The 23,107-nt window shown below is 32.2% G+C and overlaps 2 protein-coding genes across 5 annotated transcripts; both read left to right on the top strand.

Moving 5' to 3' along the window:
* Positions 1–26: 26 nt before the first annotated feature.
* On the top strand, positions 27–5,494 carry LOC113509156 (probable dolichyl pyrophosphate Glc1Man9GlcNAc2 alpha-1,3-glucosyltransferase). Of its 2 annotated transcripts, none has more exons than XM_031907391.2 (8): positions 27–121; positions 548–820; positions 1,685–1,832; positions 1,910–2,152; positions 2,253–2,358; positions 2,432–2,630; positions 3,187–3,273; positions 4,997–5,494. In XM_031907391.2, the coding sequence occupies exons 1-8, from the start codon at positions 45–47 to the stop codon at positions 5,475–5,477; spliced, it is 1,614 nt and encodes a 537-aa protein (XP_031763251.2). In that variant the 5' UTR covers positions 27–44; the 3' UTR covers positions 5,478–5,494. The 2 variants fall into 2 exon arrangements, with proteins under 2 accessions (XP_031763251.2, XP_026748267.2); XM_026892466.3 differs by lacking the exon at positions 27–121 and adding an exon at positions 270–474.
* Positions 5,495–15,558: 10,064 nt separating this feature from the next.
* Positions 15,559–21,144, top strand: LOC113523515 (protein phosphatase 1 regulatory subunit 36). Of its 3 annotated transcripts, XM_052895763.1 has the most exons (10): positions 15,564–15,866; positions 16,949–17,045; positions 17,258–17,323; positions 17,785–17,916; positions 17,995–18,139; positions 18,797–18,949; positions 19,301–19,529; positions 19,989–20,156; positions 20,353–20,460; positions 20,846–21,144. In XM_052895763.1, the coding sequence occupies exons 1-10, from the start codon at positions 15,772–15,774 to the stop codon at positions 20,967–20,969; spliced, it is 1,317 nt and encodes a 438-aa protein (XP_052751723.1). In that variant the 5' UTR covers positions 15,564–15,771; the 3' UTR covers positions 20,970–21,144. The 3 variants fall into 3 exon arrangements, with proteins under 3 accessions (XP_052751724.1, XP_052751723.1, XP_052751725.1); XM_052895764.1 differs by lacking the exon at positions 18,797–18,949 and having other exon boundaries at positions 15,559–15,866; XM_052895765.1 differs by lacking the exon at positions 19,989–20,156 and having other exon boundaries at positions 15,565–15,866.
* Positions 21,145–23,107: the final 1,963 nt, after the last annotated feature.

Raw genomic sequence — 23,107 nt, 5'->3', positions numbered from 1 at the left:
CGGAGATACTTAGAATGCGTAAAAATGACAATTTGTCTAACAAAATGAAGAAGTGGAAGTATAAAGGTCGATTTCGTGTATATTTACCTCGTTTTTCGGCCCTTAAAACAAAGATTTTAAAGTAATTCCTTGTTCTTAGATTTAAACATATAAGTATATATATGACATTTAACTGATAGTTACATGATATCCATCATTCCAGACAAATTATCTTTTTGAAGACTAGGCAGCATGGTCTCCGACCTTAGCCTGTTCCAAACGGAACAAACGTACTAAAAAAAAAAAAAATATGATAACAAGTTTCTTACAGTTGTTTTTACGTTTATTTTGTATCTGCTAAATTAAGAAATAATGTTAAATTAAATATCTACTATAAATTAGGGTTCAATTATAGGTTTTATATAATTAATGAGTCATGATATGGCAAATAGCATTAATAGTAACCACAGTAAAAATATTTTTTATACCATTGTAGTAAGTGTTTATTTTATGGGGTTATATTATTGTTTTTAATCTGAATAACAGGTACATTATAATATTCTTTCAGCCGTTCTACTGATTTTGAAGTTCATAGAAATTGGTTAGCAATCACTCACAATTTATCTATAGACCAGTGGTATTATGATTCGACATCGGAATGGACTCTGGATTATCCCCCATTTTTTGCTTGGTTGGAGTATATCCTGTCGCATATGGCTAAATGGTTTGACCCGAAAATGCTCCATGTGACCAATTTAAATTATGATTCTGATATGACTATTCTGTTCCAAAGATTATCAGTGATGGCATTGGATTTAATTTATATACTTGGTGTTAAAAGGTTTGTTAGGTTTATATAAATATTATAATATTAATATAGATTAGTATATTTTATGACTAGTTTATCTAGTAAACAGGGTTTTTTTAATGTGTGATAATGGAATTGTAGTCCTGCCTGTACTATCAGTATACGCTAGTGGGGTATCAGTAAGAGGTGATAGGTGAGGATGAAAGCAGGTCAGTCAGCCGATCATGACAAATTCTACTAGAATTAACCACAATAGTTTCCAGGGGGAACCACATGGAGGTTGACCTGATAAAGTGTATTGCTGGCAATGGATCAGACCCTATTTCTAACAATCCCTTAGTAAACAGGGGTTTTTCCATATTGCCTGCCATATCTGTCAAAATGTCACCAGGTTACAAAATATTACGATACAAAATATTATTACATCAGGCAGAAGTGTTATTTAATAAATTACTCGTCTAGCTGAAAATTGTACAAAATCTCAATTTCTTTAAAATTAAACTATGATCCTTTTTATTGGAAAAATGCTATTAGTCCGTTAATGACTTTTGTGCTTGTGATTAATGTAAATACCACAATTAAAAAATTTATTTGACATATATATAATGAATGAAGTTGACATTATTAATTGTATAATATATATTTATTATTGTTGTTCAATACTTGTAATATTAAATTTAATTTGATGCTGTTTTGTATGATTATTCATTATTTAAGACACAATGCACATTGTTTTTTTAATAAATGACTAAAGACTATTGGTTATGTGGGTACGATTGAGATTAGTAAGGGCCAACATTGTGACATGATTTTTATGTGTGTATTCAGATTATTATATTTGTTAAATTGTGTATATTATTGATTCGTTTCTCTTTTAAATATATGTGCCATTTTCAGTTGTTCTAATTTAATAGGAAATGGAAAGCTTCTTGTGTTTATATTATTGGTGTCCAATCCAGGATTGTTAATGGTTGATCATATACATTTTCAATATAATGGATTGTTGTATGGTTTTCTTCTTTTGTCAATATCAAACATGATAACAGTAAGTAGTTTTTGTTCATTTTTTTTTAAATTGTATATATTCCTATAGATATTAATGTAACATACTTTATTTTTCAGAGTAATTATATTCAGGCTGCTACATGGTTTGCTGTATTATTAAATTTGAAACACATATATGCCTATGTGGCACCTGTATATATTGTTTATTTGCTAAGGGCATATTGTTTTACAATCTCATCCAGTGATGGTATTCACACACCATGGTATTCCTTCTCTATTACAAATTTGTTTAAACTGGCTATTACTGTCACAATAGTGTTCATTTTGTCATTTGGGCCTTTTATAGATCACTTACCACAGGTGAGGCATATTTACATTTAAATTAAAATCAGATTTTGTGACTATTAGTAAATAATAAGTAATGCAAATTTTTACTAAAACATGACTGTTTGATTTGCAGTTACTATCAAGATTATTTCCATTCAAAAGAGGTTTATGTCACGCATATTGGGCTCCAAATTTTTGGGCACTGTATAATTTTGGTGATAAAGTTTTGCAACAGATTTGTGAGTGGTTGGTTAATTAAGTTACAATATATACCTTGGTGCTAGTCAAATACTCAATATTTGTATTTTGTAGTGCCAAAGTTGGGAATCAATGTGCCAAAACTGGAAGCTTCCATGACTGGTGGCCTGGTTCAGGAATATGATCATATTGTATTGCCCACTATAAAACCATGGATGACATTTATATTAGCTGGATTTTCAATGCTTCCTGCCCTAATAAAACTTTGGTGTCTTTGTGCTGATAGGAGGTACAGAGCTCTAAGTTTTATAAGGTTAGTATATAAAAACGTAAAATTTATACATTGCCTATATATATATGAATAATATAATTTTGAATGAAATTTTTAAGTCTTACTCCACATTTAGTATGTAATCCAATCCAATTAGGTATGTAATTATTGTATTAGAATAGCAACTTCTTTGTTTACATTAATTATTGAAAACAAATTACAAAAGGCTCTTATTATTATTTTATTAATTATATACATAATACAATATTATTCAATTTTGTTGTATAAACATCAAAACACCTTTCCATTTATAATTAATTTATTAATGATAAACATTACAATATTTTTTAATCTTATTTGCATATTGACATACTGCTAGATTAAGTTTAATGAAATCTATTTAATTTAATGAAATGTATCACTAAATATATTGAAGTAAATTTTTTTATATTACTAGATTTTTAATCATGCAGGCATAATAAATTAGATTATTCAACATTTATGATTTTGTGCTGTTCCTAGGTTTTTCATCAAATAGTATGCAATATTTTTTTTTCTCATGACATAGACTAATATAGTTGGTCTGTTTTTTTTTCAGGTGTCTTATCGTATGTGCAACTTGCTCTTTTATGTTTGGGTGGCATGTTCATGAAAAGGCAATACTTATGCTCTTAATACCACTAAGGTATGTAAAACAGTTTATTTATTAAATTTTTTATTTAGGTTTTTCTAGTCCAACATAGATTGTAACTTTAATATAATGGTATAAATATACATTTATATAAATATTAGTTTTTGCCTGTGTTTAGCATAACAAATATAAATTGATTGACCAGGTAGAGCAAATTGTAAATGTGATAGTTGGATGAGCCATTAAAGCACAAAGACAGAGGAGGTGGAGAAGGGATTGTTAGTGATGCGGACTACCAGTCGCATTGCTAGCAATGCACCCTGTCAACTCAACTTTCATGTGGTCCCCCCTGAAAACAATCATGCTGAATTTCAAGTGTATTAACTACGATGGGCACCATCACAACACACATAACATCATTCAAACCCACCTCTCCTAATTTCCACTCTTAACCCAAATCCTTCATCCAAACTCACAAGACAACATCCCAAATCCAAAACCTTATCCAAATCCCAATTACAAACCCACAAACAAAATCCTTAACCCACCCAAACCACCACAATATATAAACCCTCCTTCTCCAAATCCCACATCCAAACCCACATAACATCCCAAATCCAAAACCATACCCATTCCAAATATAAACCCACAAATATAATCACTAAATCCACCCCAACCACTATAACACACATAACGTCATTCAAACCTCCACCCTTAACCCAACTCCCATATCCAAACCCACAAAACTACATCCCAAATCCAAAACCATACCAATACCCGGCAGAAGCGAGCGTATACCGTTAGCGCAAACGCGACTATCATTGGGTTATCCTAACAAAAATCAAACTTAAAAAAATAATCACGATGGGCTAACTGACCTGCCTTTTTAATTTCACCTATCGTTCCTAACTGGTGCTCTGCCAGCGTATTTCGTTAGCGCAGGCTAGGTTACCATTTCATTAGCATTCATTAAAAAATGTCACCTAGAGTTAGTCCAATCTTACAAAAATAAGAAATAAAGTAAACAAAGGCGAAGTGATACTTAAGCCAATTATAAATTGTAGTAGTAGGTAATGTAAAATATTAAATAGTAAGGATACATATGTATGTAAATGTACTCCTATGTTGGTTTAATTATATGAGATTAACTGTAGCCAGAACATTGTCTGCCAGATTTTGCTATTCATGTATAATTAACAACAAACAGTATGTGATAATGTTCTATATACATAAGGTTTGGTAATAATGAAACTGTAAGGCAAACTATATCTTTAATCCGAGTCTTTGCTTATTCTATTTTTTTACTTTGAGCATTTATACTACGCACAACCACTCTGTGGAATTAACTTCTAGCAGTAGTATTGCCAAACCGATACGACGTAATAAACTTCAATAAAAGAGTATATTCCTTTTTAAAAGACCGGCAGCACACCCGCAATGCCTTTGGTGTTGTCGGTGATTATAGGCGGCGGTAGTCACTTACCATCAGGTGAGCCGCATACTCGTTTGCTCCCTGTATTATAAAAAATAAAAAAAAAAACTAAAGTTAATAAACTGGAGAGGAAGTTAGATTTTTGATTCAATGATTAAAATGATCCGGCTCGAAGCACAAAACAGTTTCTTGACAACCTACATTAAACTAAATACACTTTTGATATCACGATTGTAATTTATGAAAAAAACATCATATATCGTTTTTGTTATACAATCAAACTTATCAAATTTATTTTGCTTTCACGCATCTCATAAATTTATATTTTCGTATGATTTGTTTCAGCTTTATGTCCGTGCTGGGAGATGAAGACGGAAAATTGTTCTTGATTATATCTACAGTTGGTCATTATTCCCTTTTTCCTTTGTTATATCCAAAGAACTTATTGGCTATCAAAATATTTATGTTGTTGACACATACTGCAATTGGTTTTGGTAACATTCCATCTTTATATGAAGTACCCCAAAAGTCGAAAAGTAGTAAAAGACGTCGGGCGTTTATGCGTTTACCCATGCTTAGTCATATAGAATCATTATACATATATGGTTTGTTGATTTTATGTATTTATGAAAATGTTCTTCATGCAGCATTCGGATTGGATAGAACTTTACCATTTTTACCCCTAATGCTTACATCTGTCTACTGTAGCATAGGAGTATTTTATTTCTGGATTCGCTACTATTACTACTTTTTGACTTTTAATCTTAGTAAACTGCCTATGGTAGGTTCCGTAAATTTAAGTGTATATGCAAAAAAAGTAAATTAAATGACTGAAATGTTAAACTGGATTTATTTCATTTTCTTGTTTGGTCTTAGGAGGGATATAATTTAGGCATCTCATATATTATGGTTAATTTCGTATTAGTACGTATGTACTAAAATGCAGAATTCAGTAACCAGCTGGTTAGTAACTAACGTAGAGAGCATAATGTTAATGAAGCTAGGGCGTTTCGCTAGAATTTTATAATTTACGGCATTAAAAAATATTGTGACTCTTTTAAGAAAGTTGTTCACTTTCATATTATCATTGGGTTTCATGTTTAGTTGTGGATATTCACATTACGAATAACTAAAGGGTCGTCCTAGTATATTCTGCGTCTCGAGGTAAAAATCAGATCTGCGCTGTGACCCTCATTCCGTCAAAAATATGAGAAATAAAAAAATACTTTGACGATTTACAATGAAGCGTTCTCAAGAATTTGGTGTCCGTGTGTCATGCGCCTTCTGTATTCCCGGCTGGTTAAGTAGGGCCTGAAGTAACTGAGTGCCATTAAATACATATTTAGATTAAACAGAACTACCTATCAATTGGTACAATTTATATGTTGTGTCACGGGCGTATACAACCAAATGAACCTGACCCAATCGATACACCCTCGTCACAGTTCCCTCGAGTCCACCGTAACATATTCTGTAAACCATAAATCTCTTAGACTTAGGTAAAGTTCCTTTGCGATTTGTTTACACTTTCACAATTCTACATTTATCCACATTATAAGTACAGAACTTGGTACGATGAACTAGAATTCAGGTATAAGTCTTAGATATGGCTTAAATTTCTACAGAAATAGAATACGTAATACAAGATAGGCTTGAAATGACACGTACACGTGTTTACAGTGAATAAAGAGAAGGCACGTCGATCGCGTTATGAATATTCATTTAGAGTAAGGACGCGGGCGGCGCGGGTTATTACACGCAGATTTGCCAAGGGAAGCGAGTTGAGTGTCACATTAACACTAACTTCCCTCAAATTGTCACTAATGTAATGACGTCGTGGTTACCATCTTGAGTCTCCAATTTCAAAACATCCTTATTATTGAGGCTTTCAAGATAGATTACGTATTTCCGGTATTAGAAAATGTTGATGTATATATACTTATTTAATTTTATTATTGTAGTTAACTATCATGTTCGTGACCAAACTTAGATTATCTTCTCATACAGTCTGCTCGTGATTGTAAGTTGTGTACGCTTATTAGATAATTGTTTATTTACTTTAGTCTTTCATTATTTACTGCTGCAGATAGGCCTGCTTTATAAACAGCTAAAAGAAATAGTTCTGAGTAACATGTATCTATTATACTTTCCATTAATATTTGAGGTCCTCGTTCTATCTAGTGGCCATTTGAGGTACACTGCATTTCTCTGTATGGGTTCGCCACCCGTGAAGCTTATTTCCCTATCGGTTCGTTCTTCTAGCTGGTTCATTGCTATTTGCTGATATTTTGGATTATAAGTTATATATTATAAGTACTATCTATCGGTCACTTTGGTTCTTTTACGGATATCTTTATTTCAGATTCTATAACGCAACGAATACGACCATAGCCTCTTCATAGCTTCATCATCATCTTTGATATTGTTATAGACAGTTAAAGGCTTATACCTTTAACTATCTATAATATACATAACATAAGCCTTTTTTTATACCACTGAGATGGCAAACAAGCATACGGTCCACCTGATGGTAAATGGTTACCGTAGCCTATGAACATCTGCAATACCAGAGGTATTACGCGTGCGTTGCCGACTCTGAAGAAACCTCCCCTTGGGGAGGTTTTGCCGGTAGTTGCCATGCTTGGCAGGCGAATTGACAATCCCAGACAGTTAGGTTTTAGAGTTATTTTAAGAGAGATGCTACTACCTATTCGTCTCCCTTCCTTAGTCGGTTCTTATGATACCTATGGGATAGGAAGGGGTGGCCTATTCTTTGCCGGGACCACACGGCCAAATCTTTTCTTCTTCGGCTCTTCATAGCTTATTGAGCAATTATAAGATATTCTTTACACAGCTAGCAGTATAAGATCATGTTTCGGTTTTGCAAGTCATTACTGGAAACATGTGTTGGTGAATTTTGTCTTGAAATTTTAAAGTATTTTAAGTTCCATTTTCATCTATTTGAAAGAAGTATGGTAAAGGCTGCTAAGTAATGTTTTCAATTTCACATTGTGTATATATGTATATATACACCTATGCTATGTAGTTTTAAGAACATAATGTAAACTTGTATATTCACTCATGTATAGGTATGTCTCGTTTACACATGGCCAAGCAGGTAAAGTTATTCGTAAAAGTTCAATTGCCCGAATCATCGAATTGGAAGTTTGAAAATAAGAGTGCAATGGAGCGGAAGGAGTTGTTCATTCAAATTTGTGATTCAGCATTTTATGAGCTGCGTTATTAAAACAATATAGGTTGGCCATAATTTATAATTACCTTCCTCTTTTTACGCTGTTTTGTGCAAATAATACAGAGTCGTTAAAAAGAAATAGCTAATAGTTATATCTGTCTGCAATTGTTGAGTTTATTGATTGTCTTCCAAAAGAATAAGGTTCTTAATTTGTCATACATTTTTGTGATTATATTGCGGAATTACATCGCCAATTTTGAATAGATTACCTTATTATATGATGCAACAGATAGCTATTAAACGTAAAATAATATATAATATAACCCTAAGGTTATTTTGTCGGTTTTACCCATTTTTCTTCGTGAAAAATATTCAATTTTATTACTAGAACAACCCTTTAAAAAGATTCTAATGATTTCCATTTAACCATATATAAAATTCATGAAGGTGCAGTGCATACTCTAATTCCTAAAATACATCTAGGTATTCACAGTGATCGTCGATCACACAGCGTGTATTATTCAATTCACTTCGCCGCGGCACGTAGTACAGTTTACGTCCGCGGAACACCGGTTTATGACTGGAGTAGATTGAACACCGCCGGCGAAGGATTATACCCAGCCGGTACGTGCCCCCGGCCAATTGCTATATGTATCTACCTACCGTATTTCTTCATTAGATGTTGAGCGCCTTCTGATTTCATTATTTCATTAAATGCAATTTGTAACGGGATACTGGACCCTCTTCTGTCATCTGTTTGCCACTTTAAGCCTTGGTTGGACATTCACATGCCCAGTGGCATTTCGTGTAGGAGCATCCTCTGAAGAAATCGGTCGCGGCAATCGCTCATGTTGAAAAGACAGGGTTACCAGAGCGGGAACCATCGCTATAGCCCTTCGTATGGCAAATTCCCGCAGTGGGACAGTAAAAAATTGCTACTTCTAGCGGGATCAATTTTGGCACATCTGGTAGAGGTTCAACGGGGGAGTTTCTTCTAAAATGTTTTTTTTAGAAAAACTGACACTTAAACTGTTTTGTGTGAAACATATGTACTTATCATCTATTTTTGGAATTATGGGGAAATATGCTATCAAATTATATACAGACATTTAAGGTGTAAAAATAAAATAATATTCCACGTTAAAAGTAGAGATAATGAAATTTTCCCAATTTTTGGTTGTTAATGAATATAGTTTTTTTTTAAAACTTTCTCACAACATAAAGAGTACCTAAGAATTATGTGTATTACTTATCCATTCATCTTCCTTTTCACTAATTTTGTGTAGTATCTTTGAAATACCATCAAATCAGTCGAAAAAAAGTAAAAACCACAATCGTTTTGAACGAGTATACACCACTGTGCAAATGAACCCGGAGAATGAAATTTCTATATGAATGAACCTTTTTTGAGTATACTGAATAATAATATCAGTAGAGTGTCTTTGTTTAACGATATCGCATTGTAATGCATTAGAACCGTGTAGAAATAGTTTTAGGCACATCAAAACAGAGTACTATAACATTGTCCCGCAGCGGGAGCTTGCCAGATGCGCTGTTCTTTTTTCCTGACAGCAGCGGGTATTCGCCAATTAAGGAGAAATGTATAAAATGGCAGCCGCCACTTGAAGGAATAGATATGAACAAAACCATGAATATAACAGAGTATACTATGTCGTCTATGATAGCTTTTGTATTTGTTTATGAACACTTGAAGATTGCTGAAATGAGGCTTCTTGAATTTACATCGATCGCTCTGGAGATATTTGTATAATGTTATGTTGCGTATGGTGGATCGTGCTTTATTGGTTCGTGTCTCCAAGTGTGCTTCTGTTCATTCAACGCTGGATGCGTTCTCTGCAAGTTTGTAAAACGCTGTGCTTGTTCAATGATCTCACTAATGATAGTTCACATATATTTGTGGATGCTACGTTAAAGATGTTTAAATACATGTATTGAATTGTATACCAATTGCATACTATAGATTATAATGTAAAATTTTGCAAATATTTGTATTATTCGTTAATGATACTTTAAAATTTGTTAACCACACTGAAATGACAAAATGGATTGAGTTTGTTATACTGATAGATATACCATATTCCAGATTTATATATAAGACACGTATATTATCATTACATTTCAGCCATTATCCGTCCACCTATAGACACCTATATCCCTATGTTTTATCTCTGTAATGATTTCCATCGATCTAATTTTCATTTGAAATTCATATGCAGATGAAGTCTCTACTTCAGCTAGTAAAATATACCTACTAATATAAACCGTGCAGCTTTAATCAATGTGTTAATTAGAAAGTTCCCACCGGATGCAGGGAATAGCGACACTATTAGTGGAATTTGATGGGAATTTGCTATTTAGATTATCAGAACGTGTTGGCACCAAATTGCCATTCTAATGTATTTGGTTAAACGGCTATAATTGACGTTAAGACATTGTCTACATATCTATGCAATTCCGATATATATATATATATATATATATATATCTGTTATGAATATAGGTTTTGTATTTTGGCGGTGATCAGAATCAGGGCCGCACTTAGTCTACCTAGCGTTTTTGACGACGACTCCTTTAACGACAGAAAAAGATGTTCATCATGCTGTGATTCTATTGTGGTTGCTCCTGGCAAAATTTCTACTACGAGGTGTCTTGACGGCTCTCCTGATGGAAAGTGACAAGACGTTGCTTGGTTGCCGCAACTCTTGATGTAAATAAAAGTCACCGGGATTTATTTTCGAATTCGATCAATTAAGGCAGGTTCTGAGCAGGGTATGTTTTTTTAGTGCATGATAATGGAATGGTAACCTTGCCTGTGTTAACAGTATACGCTGGCGAGTCACCAGTGAGGGATGATGTGTGAAAATGAAAAGGCAGGTCAATTAGCTCATCGTGATGAATACACCAGGAATTCGCCACAATGGTTTCCAGGGGGAATTAAGTGGAGGTCAACCTGACAGGGCATATTGCTAGCAATGGAACAAATAGTCCGCATTACTAATAATTCTTTCCCCCCAGCAAGGTTAGATAGGGTTCCTCTTTAGAGCGTGCTAACACCTACAATTCTCAAAATCGGTGCAAAATATGCAAAGATTTAGTATACTTACCTAGGACAAAAATATTATCAAATTAAGAAACTCTTTCTTTTAAAGTTAACTATTAAATAATAAAATGTTTTAGTAATACTTTTAAGCTATTATGCATTCATGAATTAACTTGTAAATTGGTAAATTGGTGATGTGATATAGCTCAGTTTGAGTTAGAAGGAAAGGTAAGTACATTTTCTATTATGCTATTAATTATGTAATGTTCCTACTTAAACTGATTGTTATGCTAAGGGACATCATGAGGGTCTCCTCCTTTTAATCCTAAATGTGTTGCGATGAGTTTACTTAGAGTTATTATGAAGTTTAGCGACCTTCTGGGGTTTCTTGCCTGGCCTATATAGCCGGGGGTTGACCTTTATTACTCAATAACTTGTAGCTTGCCTAAAAGCTATAAAATGTACATAGATACACAATATCTTACTATAAGACAATACATATTTTTATTATTTAAAAATTAGTAAAATTCTGGTATATATAAATTGCAGTGGGGACCACATATATTCGCACTGGCCAAAAAACTCGGCTGCTTTTGCTATCAGAAAAATTAGACAGTTTAATGTTGTATGGTATTATATTATGAGAAAGGGCGGCTGATATAGATTTAATTTTTATATTACAAAAAAGAACAATTCGTTCAATATATAATTTACCGTGTTGCGAATTTCTTAGAGAACGCTTTAAAGAAACAGGTATCCTTACTGTCCCCTCTCAATATATATATATATGAAAATATTAAGTACGTACGTAAAAACTTAAATTTATTTACAAAGAATAGTCACAAGCTTTTAATACAAGGAATAAAAATAAATTACTTTTTTTTTAATTAATTAATTTATTAAATTAATTAATTAAAAAAATTATTAATTATTAATTATTATTATTAATTATTTATTTAAAATTATTATTTATTTATTTAATTAATTAATTAATTATTTTTTTCTTTCTTTCTTTCTTTCTTTATTCTTTATTGTACACAAAAGGTTATTGAAATATAAAAACAAACATAATAGTGCACAAGGGCGAGCTTATCTCCAATAGAGATTTCTTCCAGCAAACCACATATGAGAAAAGTGACAGTTCATTAGTAGTTACAGTCATACATGTGTACCGATCGACTTAAATGTTATAGTTAAAAATAAATAAATAAAATATCTTTACAATTGAAAAGACGAGCTGAGTGTCTTGTCAGTTCTTCTCATCTCGAAACCATTCCAAACTGACGGTAGATTTGAAATATCATAAGAGTTTGAAATAGACCTACATGAATAAAGATATTTTGGATTTGAATTTGAATATAGTGTTTATTTTTAATGGCTGATTATGGATTGGTAACCCCGTCTGCGCTAATGGTATACGCTGGCTGGGCACCAGTGAGAGATGATAGGTAAGAATGGAAAGGCAGGTCTGAAAGCCCATCGTGATGAATACACCTGGAATTCAGCACAGTGGTTTCCAAGGGGGTTCACGTGGAGGTCGACCTGTCTGATGTTTTTCAATCTACCCTTCTCTCTACCCACACTGTTTCTGACCCTATCTTTTAATGTAATGTAACCACACACACTTCTCAGAGCGCTCATCTCTTTTCATCTCATGGCAAGTGGAAACTAATATCTTTGTGAAGCTTCGATCACATACTGTGACGGGCACCTAATAATTCTGACGCGAACACGATCTACCGACTCTACCTGTAAATACGGTTATGAGGATATGTGTGTGTCATGCTATGTTGTCACTTTTATGTCTCTTTTGTCAGAGTTTACATTGGCAACGTAACAATGCATGCATGCATTCATTAGAGGATTAGATTATTACATATATTCATGACAAAATGCGTACGTTGTACTACGTCTATAATTGTAAGTATTAGCACTAATCTGACCGATATTTTATCTTTATTACTCTCTAATAGTACTTATTATTTTCTGTTACTTAAATATGATCGTTCATATACACTATTTTGTATGAAGTGTCCATGGCCTGGTAATAGGTAAGTTGACCCATTCTTAAATGAAAGTAATTTACACTGCATAGAGTACAGGCCATATATATTATTTATAGTTTTTATATTATTATTTACCAAATTCGAAAAAAATATGAAATCTATATCTATAAAAAATATTCATCAAAATATGTTCAGAAGTGGAAAAGTTATCGCATATATATATATATATATATATATATATATATATATATATATATATATATATATATATATATCTGAAAATATTCTTCATTTTGATGATATTTGTAAAGAATTAAAGAATTAGAATTACTGTCTCAGTTTATTTTTATTAGGGATTTTTGTAAACAAACATAGGTCACTCCTAAATGGGTGCTGGGTGCCAATCTAAGTAGATACTCATTTGATCACATGGCAGAATGGGCATGATCAAAGCTGCGCATCTCCCAGCCTTGTGTGCAATCGGCTGTTAACTCGTATTCAATGATTTAACATATGACATACTTGTTCAAATTTACCTCCACTTTATTGTCTTTAAATATGAGTAGAATTTATTTAGGTACTTGATGTATATAGGACTACGTATATCATTACTTGTAAGGAATCCTATAATTCTATATCTATTCTATACCTATGTCCTATAAATATATTTTTCATTTGATAGTTTGTATATAGGTTTTTCATTGATCTATAGGATTAGATACACGATACGGGATAGACTCATTTCAAATTTTAAAATTATTAATAGGTGTTTTGGTTTGGTTTTTAGTTTTGGAAACTTTGTGATTAGTCTGCGTATGTGTATGTTACGTGATGTCTTCCCATATTTTGAATTGATTTTTATAATACCTTTCTTAATTTTAAGGTGATTTAATTGTCTTGTATTGGTCATGAAACTAATACTGGGCTAAATTCATAATAATTTTAACAATTTAGTCCCTATCGGTTTTTTATGGAAATTTTAAATTGTTGCCAGAGTGAGACAGTACCTAAGTCGTCTGCATGGGTAACTGTATTTCTTATGTGCTTTGTATTTGAAGTTGATGGAATGTGACAATACAATTATAGGACAGAGAAGCATTAGGAATAGCAACACATGAGGGTTACCATGGGCTACACAGCATGTTCAGTGTTGACTATGATGTCAATTATTGTTTATGTCTATGTATTGGAGACGGTTATCATTATGCATCAAGTCAGCTGTTAATTTGTTTGTTATTCAAAATTATATAAAAAAATATTATATACTCAGTCCTGCAATATATATTATCATATATGTAGTGTTACATTTTTATGTGATACTATCTCTTCTTCTCAGACGATTTCTCTAGTCTGAGGATTGTGACTACTAGAAATGCTTATATCAACGAATATTCTTCAAGCTTCCTTGTCTTGGGCCATATGGATCGCTGACTGAATATTTAGTTTGGTGGCAATTCTGGTCGATCAGTCCATCGAGTAGGTATCCTGACCCTACCTACTTCTCCTACTCTCCATGCAATCGATCATTTGTCTAGATTATCTGGTTCTCGGCGATATTGGACTAGATATTGTACATGTCTTCGTTTGTGTGAAATCCGTTTTCTCTAGTTTTTTTTATACAACTTAGAATGGTAAATAAGCTGACGGCCCACCTGATGAAAGTTGGTCGCCTATAGACATGAGCAGTACCATGGACATAACAGAGTATACTGTTTCGCCCATGATACTTCCCATGCGTTGCCATTCCTGAGGACTCAGATGTTATTCCTCTGTACTCTGTAAATTCACGCCAATTCGAACTAAACCGAAACACAGCCATGCAAACACAACTGCTTTACGGTTAAAACGCGAATGGGGCAGAGGTACCCAAGCAAACGACTTTTGTATAAAGTCTCCCTCTGAGAGTTTAGAGGGAATTTACAAAACTGTCATACTATACCATATCTACCATTAGTTAGTGATCGGTATGAAATTTATTCGCCACATTCGCTTTGTGCGAATCATCAAGTTTCTTTTGAGATTTAGTGATTATTCTTTTTTGTCTTGCGTCACTTTCACAACATATTATTATAATTTGTGTATGAAGAAGATTTAAAACTCCAGTTATACTTACCACTAAGGATTTCGTATTCACGCAATGGCGTACATTTCCAATAAGTTGAAACATTTTACAAGTTTTAAGGTTTGGAGTTAGGTGCAGTAGTGGCATTAACATAACTTTATATTCAGTGGCGTCGAGAGCAACTTACTGGTGACATCGTAAATTCTACTGAACTTACAAACACGCTCGATGGAAATTCTGATTCGCAAGTTATAGCTGTCCATGAATTATTATTAAAAAGTATGATTTCAAAAGATGTCGATAAGGAGAATTTATTTTATAACTATATACTTACTAGGGAGTACGAAAGACGACTGCATGTAGCCGAGATGCTAATGTTGAAATGGATATATTATGTGGTGTGATAAGGATGGACAAGATTCATATTAAAGAAAGTTTAAAATAGTGCACGTGACAGAAACGTGAGAAGCAAAAGTATAAACATGTGGTATACAGAGATAAAGTAAATAAAATGATTTAGTTCAGAATTAGAGAAAGTTATTGAACATAATGTCCCACAAAAACAGCAATTTATTTGTGACAAAACGATCCTGTATCTACTCGTAGTCTGTATAACATTGTTGTATTAAGAACCTCTTTTTTAAAGTTTATTAAAAATAAATTCTTAATGATTTTGTCACGTCAAGTTTGTATTAAATTTTTACATTGGTTGTTTACTAGTTTGGGTTTAGTTCTGTATTAAATATAATATAGGTAATTTGATTATAATATTTTTACTCAAGTTGCGATTGTAATACAATGGCTGATGATGAAGATGAAGGCGGTTTTGGTGGTTTGTATGAAGAGGGGCATTGGACGTGGGACGAATCTGTAGAAGCTTTAGTTTTTATTAGGTAAGTTTTGATGTATTCCAATTTTAAGAATACGATATGTTATTTGGTTAATAATTTAACCTGTTCATAGCATTTTTAAGCTCTCGAACATGTGCAACTCGATCTCGATGTATGTAATACTAATCAATAATATATATACACACACACACACACACACACACACACACACACACACACACACACACACACACACACACACACACACACACACACACACACACACACACACACACACACACACACACACACACACACACACACACACACACACACACATATATATATATATATATATATATGTATTAATGTATACGTACAAGTAAAGGCTCGGGTGCAATTTAAAAAATTTAAATGAATAAATTAAAATTGTCTTTGATATTTAAGCAAACAACTTTTTATCAAATCGCAATGCTTTACTTATATATCTATTTATATTTTATTGTATGTTACCTGTATATATATTACTTGCATTAACATCTGTGTATCTCATATAATTAACAATCATCTAATATAAAAAATAAATTTACTTAATATCTTTTAGTAATTTGATACAATTTTCATATCAATATTTTTAAACTAGCTGTCAACTTACCCGCTATTTTGCACGTGCGAATTTTGGAAGTAGGTATCCACTTCCAAATGGTGTATCAAGATAAAACATATACCATATTTTAAGTTCGACTTTCTGGGAACCAGAAAATCAAAATTGGTCCAGAACTTAATGTGTGATGCCGGAACTATTTATTCCGGTATCACGCAACATAAACACGTACAGGCAGATACAAAAATTCTAATAATTATTGATTTGGCCTATATTGCTTTTAAAAATTTAAAATTAAAACCCCTAATATAAATTTCTTTATATATCTACCTCAAATTTACAGACATTGTCTAGTTACAATATTGTTATATTGGTAAAATATAACAACAAATACAAAATATATTAAAAAAATATGCTCTCATTATTAATATTTAGCCCGAAAAAAGTTCTAATTATATTTAAGTTGTTGTAAATAAATAAATATATTAAAAATTTATTTTAAATATATTTATGTATTTTAAATTTGTTATTTTTTTGTTAGTGATCTTCCTCCAAAGCCCGTAGAAGCTATACAAATACTGACTAAGGCTCCAACAGGCACTGTCGAATTTAGAGATGATGTTGATTTAATAGAACAGGTAAGATTCGATACTTTTCCTATTAATATGAGTATACTTAGGTAAATAAAAAAGGGGGTCCATTTGTTTGTTTAATTAGGCAAAGCCTCACTAAATCTACTGAAGCCCAAGGATAGGAGGTAAATGTCGTCATTAAATACTGTTGGGATTTGGAATAAGTACTTAAAATTAATTATTATGGTGAATAATTACAGAGAACTTGAATATTGCAGATTCGATTTCGTCGACGTTACCAAAGAAAATTAAAACCAGGACAAGCGGATGTTATAACCGTACAAGTGAGATAATTGCTAAGTATATTTATTACATCAATTATTAGGTATACATAATTTTTATCGGTATAAACATTTTAGAAACACGATATATATATATATATATATATTATTTATTCTCTGGTGATATTTAACTTCTTAATATAAATTAAAACAGCTAAGCGTGACCTATAAACTTCTTACCTTAAAATATCATTGTAAAGTTACTTTTGGTGAATTGATTTAATTAAAACTGAACGACATTGTCTATTGTCCAAGAATGGAGATAGAATAAAATTCCACTCTTACCCACCAAGAGGAAACGTTATTAAGGACAGATGGAACTATTTAATCCATAAATGTCATTACGAAGTTAAGCATATAATTTAGTTAATTAATGAAAATGACACCATAAAATATATCTACTAAAATATATTCAATATGTAGGCACCTATGTCGAAATCATAAGACAATTTTCTGATTTCCAGGACGTGAAAGATATTGCATTATTCACGGCTCCAGTGGGTATAATGAGCCCCATGCTTATAAATATGCTACATCTACCAACGACTGAAAGATTTATTAGGGCACTTATACTGTACTCTGAATATTACTTACAGGTAAGAATAATTTTGGGTATAATAATGGTTATTTATATTAGACTTATGCTACTTTGTAATTACGCATTATATTTTTAGGTGGCCGATGAGATGACACTTCGTATTATTGAATTGGAGACAAAAGTGCGTACTCCAGACTGTGAGATTCTAGAAAAAGAATATCGTGACAATTTATCAGATTTACGTCTTTTAGTTGCTAAAGAATACAGTACAATGCTAATAGGTATTATAATATCTGTCTTCGTTTTTTTTTTCGTTTAAATGGATGATAACCCCACCCGCGCTATTGGTATACACCGGCGGGGCACCAGTGAAGAATGATAGGTGAGGATGAAGTAGGTCAGTTAGCCCATCGTGACAATTCAGCAAGACTTGTTCACGATGGTTTCCAGGGGGAACCACGTGGAGGTCGACCTAATAAGGTATATTGCTAGCAATGGGGCTGGCAAACTCCATTGCTAACAATCCTTTTCCCCCCTCTATGTCTTCGTTTGCGTAACTTTGATGTATTTATGTATTAACCAAGATACTTAAATATTTGTTATATATGAATATATAAATCATAACTTTGTGTGCTCAGTTCATGAATACACCACACCGCCTATTTATTTCTCTGTTTGCCCAATGGTTAACTAATAGAGAACATCATAAGGTGTTAAGTCCGCCAGATGTACATACATTTACATTGTGCATTAAAGTTTAAATAAATAAATAAATTTAGAATAGTATTTGCTCATAGCAAGAATTATAGGTATGTGTGCTAAATTTCGAAATTATTGGTTGAGCCGCTAAGACCCTAGGAATTGAAAATACAAATTTATACTCACGTCTATAATATTAACCAGGATACACACGAATAAATTCTGTTTTTATATGTTAGGTGGTAGCGATACCCGAAAATTTCACCACATGGGACCACAGAAAAAACGACGGTCGTTATCGGACAAAGATGTGCGACTTTTTGAAACTTTGCTCCGTATGTGTGTTCAAATTGTTTGGCTGGCATTGGGACGCAAATCGTTTAATCAAATTGGTAAACTTTTTGTTATATGTAGGTGCTTTTGTTATATATATATATATATACTGTAAATTACACTGCAAATAGTGATTTTTTTTAAGTAACTACTGTATAACATTTTATAGTGATTTTTCATGAAATGAATCTTATGGAATCTAATGTAATAAAATATTTATATATTTATTTAATTCTTTTAAAACAATCGATTATTAAGAACTTCAATCTCGAGTCATATTAACAAAATTATTTCAAGCAAACTAAAAGTGAAAAAAATTAATGTGAATAGAAAATTACCGTAAATACAGCAATATTATGCGTAGGTGCTGTAATCCATAAATCATGATTAATCATTGCGAATCTTGTTAGAATTGGAAATGAACCGAATATTTAAGTCGGAGATATTCAATGCTGTGGAGCACACATTACGGACCGACTATATAGCCAAGATGGCGAAGGAGGAACGGGCGGTACTACTGGGTCACTGCGTGCGACAGGACAAGAAACTCAACACACGATCACCGCTGATGAATGAAGTTTTCTGTCACAGGGAGATTGACTATCGCTTGTTGGGACTTGGAGTCATTAAATGCCCTCAGTAAGAATTGTAATAGAATCTCTAATAGTTATTGAAATTATGACATTAGCACAATAACAGTGTCTAAAAGGTATCTACATTATTTTAGAGGCAAGTATTACTTCAAGTATTGAACTAGTGAATAGGTTTCTGATCATCCACAATAACTAAACTCATCATATTAGATTCTGTAGGTCAATCAATTTCTAAATAAATAATTTTAACAGACATTTTCGTCAAACAATAAATGTTACAGTAAGGAGAAATATCAAAATTTACGTAGTGTCTTAGAATATTATAAGTAGTAGTGGATTAGAATTCTGTTGCTGTTATTTTTGCTCGTACCTACTATTAAATGCTAAAATTCGAAAAAAAAAGTGTATTTTCCTATTAAGAAAATATTGGATAATTTGATTTAAAATGAAAAAAAGATTAAAGAGGCAAGGAAAGTGATAATATGTACTGTATTCTATTTTAAAGGATGACGCCGCGTCTTCATTACATGTTACAAGCAGTTGCCGGTCCAGAAGATAAATTAAAGGAGCTAGGCGTGGTTGTAGGTATTTTGGGCATGCCACGGTCAGCATTCGATACTATGTTGAGACCGTTGCCTACTGTTTCTGAAGGAGGAAAGTCTAGAGCATCTATGTTAGTTACATTCTGTATAATATGTGTATTATTTTTTTAAATAAAATTCACACTTATCCTCTTAAGGAGAGGATATGGCAAATTAATATAAACCTCCGGCAGAAGCATAGTCGGCCGGAGTTCAGGGCTCCAGGGATAGGATAATATTAATAATATTTTTATTAATGTTATTAAAGTTGTTATTTTTTATATTTAGGTCATCAACGAGCTATAGTTCCAAAAGTGCTGGTTCCATGAGAAAAAGTCAGTTAGTCGTACAAAAATTGTATCCTGATGTTGTGTTGCCGCGGAAAGAGAAGAGAGAGTAAGTAATTTCTGCAAAACATTAATCCTGTTGATTGATATAAAGATAAAGATTTTAACAATAACAAAATGTTTCATTATTCATATTACAATACTATTATTAAGTCAAATGGTAGTGGTGCCATAGCAATCAGTTGTCTGTTATGAATCTTATGACTGGACTGTTTAGAACATTTAAACTAATATGAGTATAACTAAACGTAAGAGTTTGTATGCTTGTTTTAATGCTTTAATTTCTGGAACTACCAATTGGATTTGAAAAATTATCTGATTGCATCTGATAGCTCAATTCTTGAGAAAGGTTATTGACTATTCAACATCACGATACGACCATGGGCGAATCTGCAGGATACAGTTAATGGAAAATATATAATAATATTTTACAGATTTTATTTTCCGTCTGCATTTCCTGATGAGCCTGAAGACATCCGTCGCTGTAGTGAGATGCAGCGACGGCGTTGGCAGAACCGACTCATGAAACTTCTTCATCTGCAAACTACGGTCCGTTAATATACACGGAACTTCGTTTCAATTGATTGATGGTTTCACGTCGCAATGTATTGGGGATATTTAAGTAGTTGCTGAAATGCTTGTCCTCTTACGTATGATATCCATATTTGTATAAAAATTAACACGAATATTTATGTCCAAAAGTACCTAATTGTAGTGGCCTTAGTGCTAAAGCCTAATATACTCAGTATGTATTACTATAAATAAAGTTTGTTTTATTTAAATATGCTTTTTCATTTGCCAAATTATGTGAATAATATACATATATTTACTATAGTTTCGAGAGTTGATTTATTCAGTTTAAAAACTACTTTAATGTATGTCTAGAATAATAATATGGTTAATCTGTGTGTTAAATTTTATTTACATTCTTTCAGTGTATACGTGCTTGAGTAACAAATATTTTTTTCATGTGCTCTTGAAAATTCTGATTTATTGATTTGAAGATAGTTAAAAATGGTTTCCGTTTTTTTTTGCGGACTAAAAAGAGCCGATTGCGTAAGGTTTTTCTTTATAATAGTAAAGCAAATTGGAGAAAGACTTTACGTATTTTTACGACTGTAAACACAATTAGGTATATTGTGTATTGATATAGTTAAACTAATCATAATGTTACATGCCTTTTTAAGATTTGTTTTTATATTTCTATTTAGAATATAGCTATTTAGTTATTACTAGACACCTAGTTACGGTATGATATTGAAGGCATTATTTCGTAACATGGTGCCTACCGTGCTACAAAATAATGTCTTCTAGAAAAAATTCAATACTTCTCTATATGTATCTAATAATTTACTAAGACTTGAGTACGTAGGTACATCTCATATTTCATCGACAGCCCCAGAATATATTATTTCGACAGACTTTTGACAGGATAATTGCTGTAATATGTTCTTAGATTATTGTGGTAATAAACCTGTCAGATAGTAGTAAGTAATGTTATGAAAATTTTATATCTACCTACTGTTGTCATTCCTGACTGACATTTGGATCAGTTACAAAATGTAAGCTCGGATAGGTCTCTTCAATTATGCAAAAGTACAGTGACAATGTATTTCAGTGTTATTGTATTAAATATTTAGAAAGACAATGCGGTATATAGGTTTAAGTAATTACAACATGTATTATTTGATATTGAACAGTTGAGTAATACGATATGCAGTAGTTAAATGTTATATTAGTAATACAAAGTTTCATAAGGCATATCATGGAAGTCTAATCTTGGCAGTTCGGAGGCCGCTTCTTAGACGGGCGATGCGCGCTAACCATTTAAGTCTTTGCTGTTGGTTGTATGTCTTGTTAGGATAACACTCAGACGGGAAATATTTAGGTAAACATTCCCTGCATAATGTTAATAATATTTAATGACTATAAGAATTGGAAACACAATTTTATAATTTTACACTTGTGATTACTGGTGTTAAGGTTTGTAAAACTTTTTCAAGCCATTTTTTCTATTCTATCACGAAATAACAACGGTGTGTTTCTTACTTATAATAATTTTGTTGTATTGATAATACTTGTTATTGTTATGTAATAACAATTGGTAATGATTTATTTAAATTATTAAAGGATAAATTACCTCTCAAATATCATGTGATGGTAAATAAATATCATCATATAGTTTTTGTGTACACCCAGTGGCAGTGTTTTTTCTATGTATATTTGTGTGTACACGAGATGATCTGGATGTAATACTAAAAATAAAAATAATAAATTTTAGCCACAAATTAATATACTCTATACTTTTATTTCCAGAAAAATGCGAAAGTTATTCTAGGTAATACAACTTATTCTTCTTCATATATACAAATCATAGAAGAATAAATTATATTTTTGAGACATAATGAGAATTAAGGGTTTAGCTACGAAAGGATATTATCATAATCTCTATACTTGGTAGGCGGGATAGAAACCGCAGTGCAGGATATAAATTACAGTTTTAACGAGGTTCTAGATGTTTTGCTTTAAGCCATATAGGCTCCATACATAACAATATCTTTATTGATATTATAGAAAATATTTGTAAAAAAAATTCGTTATGAATACAATCCGTTGATTAACATTAGATTTATGCAGCTTAGAATAGTAAACAAGTTGACGTTCCACCTGATGGAAAGTGGTAACCATCGCCTATA

This window comes from Galleria mellonella, unplaced genomic scaffold (assembly GCF_026898425.1).
Source record: "Galleria mellonella isolate WM207_F2 unplaced genomic scaffold, CSIRO_AGI_GalMel_v1 utg310, whole genome shotgun sequence".
Lineage (NCBI taxonomy): Eukaryota > Metazoa > Arthropoda > Insecta > Lepidoptera > Pyralidae > Galleria > Galleria mellonella.
Note: the sequence above shows the minus strand (reverse complement) of the source record. Positions and strands in the feature narration are given on the sequence as shown.

Bases quoted from the DNA above. Each gene is read 5' to 3' on its own strand.
- LOC113509156 (XM_031907391.2), top strand. From the start codon at position 45: ATGAAGAAGTGGAAGTATAAAGGTCGATTTCGTGTATATTTACCTCGT. The intron at 122-547 runs GTAATTCCTTGT...ATATTCTTTCAG, and splicing joins CTTAAAACAAAGATTTTAAA to CCGTTCTACTGATTTTGAAG. The intron at 821-1,684 runs GTTTGTTAGGTT...TGCCATTTTCAG, and splicing joins TATATACTTGGTGTTAAAAG to TTGTTCTAATTTAATAGGAA.
- LOC113523515 (XM_052895763.1), top strand. From the start codon at position 15,772: ATGGCTGATGATGAAGATGAAGGCGGTTTTGGTGGTTTGTATGAAGAG. The intron at 15,867-16,948 runs GTAAGTTTTGAT...TTTTTTTGTTAG, and splicing joins GAAGCTTTAGTTTTTATTAG to TGATCTTCCTCCAAAGCCCG. The intron at 20,157-20,352 runs GTTAGTTACATT...TTTTATATTTAG, and splicing joins GGAAAGTCTAGAGCATCTAT to GTCATCAACGAGCTATAGTT.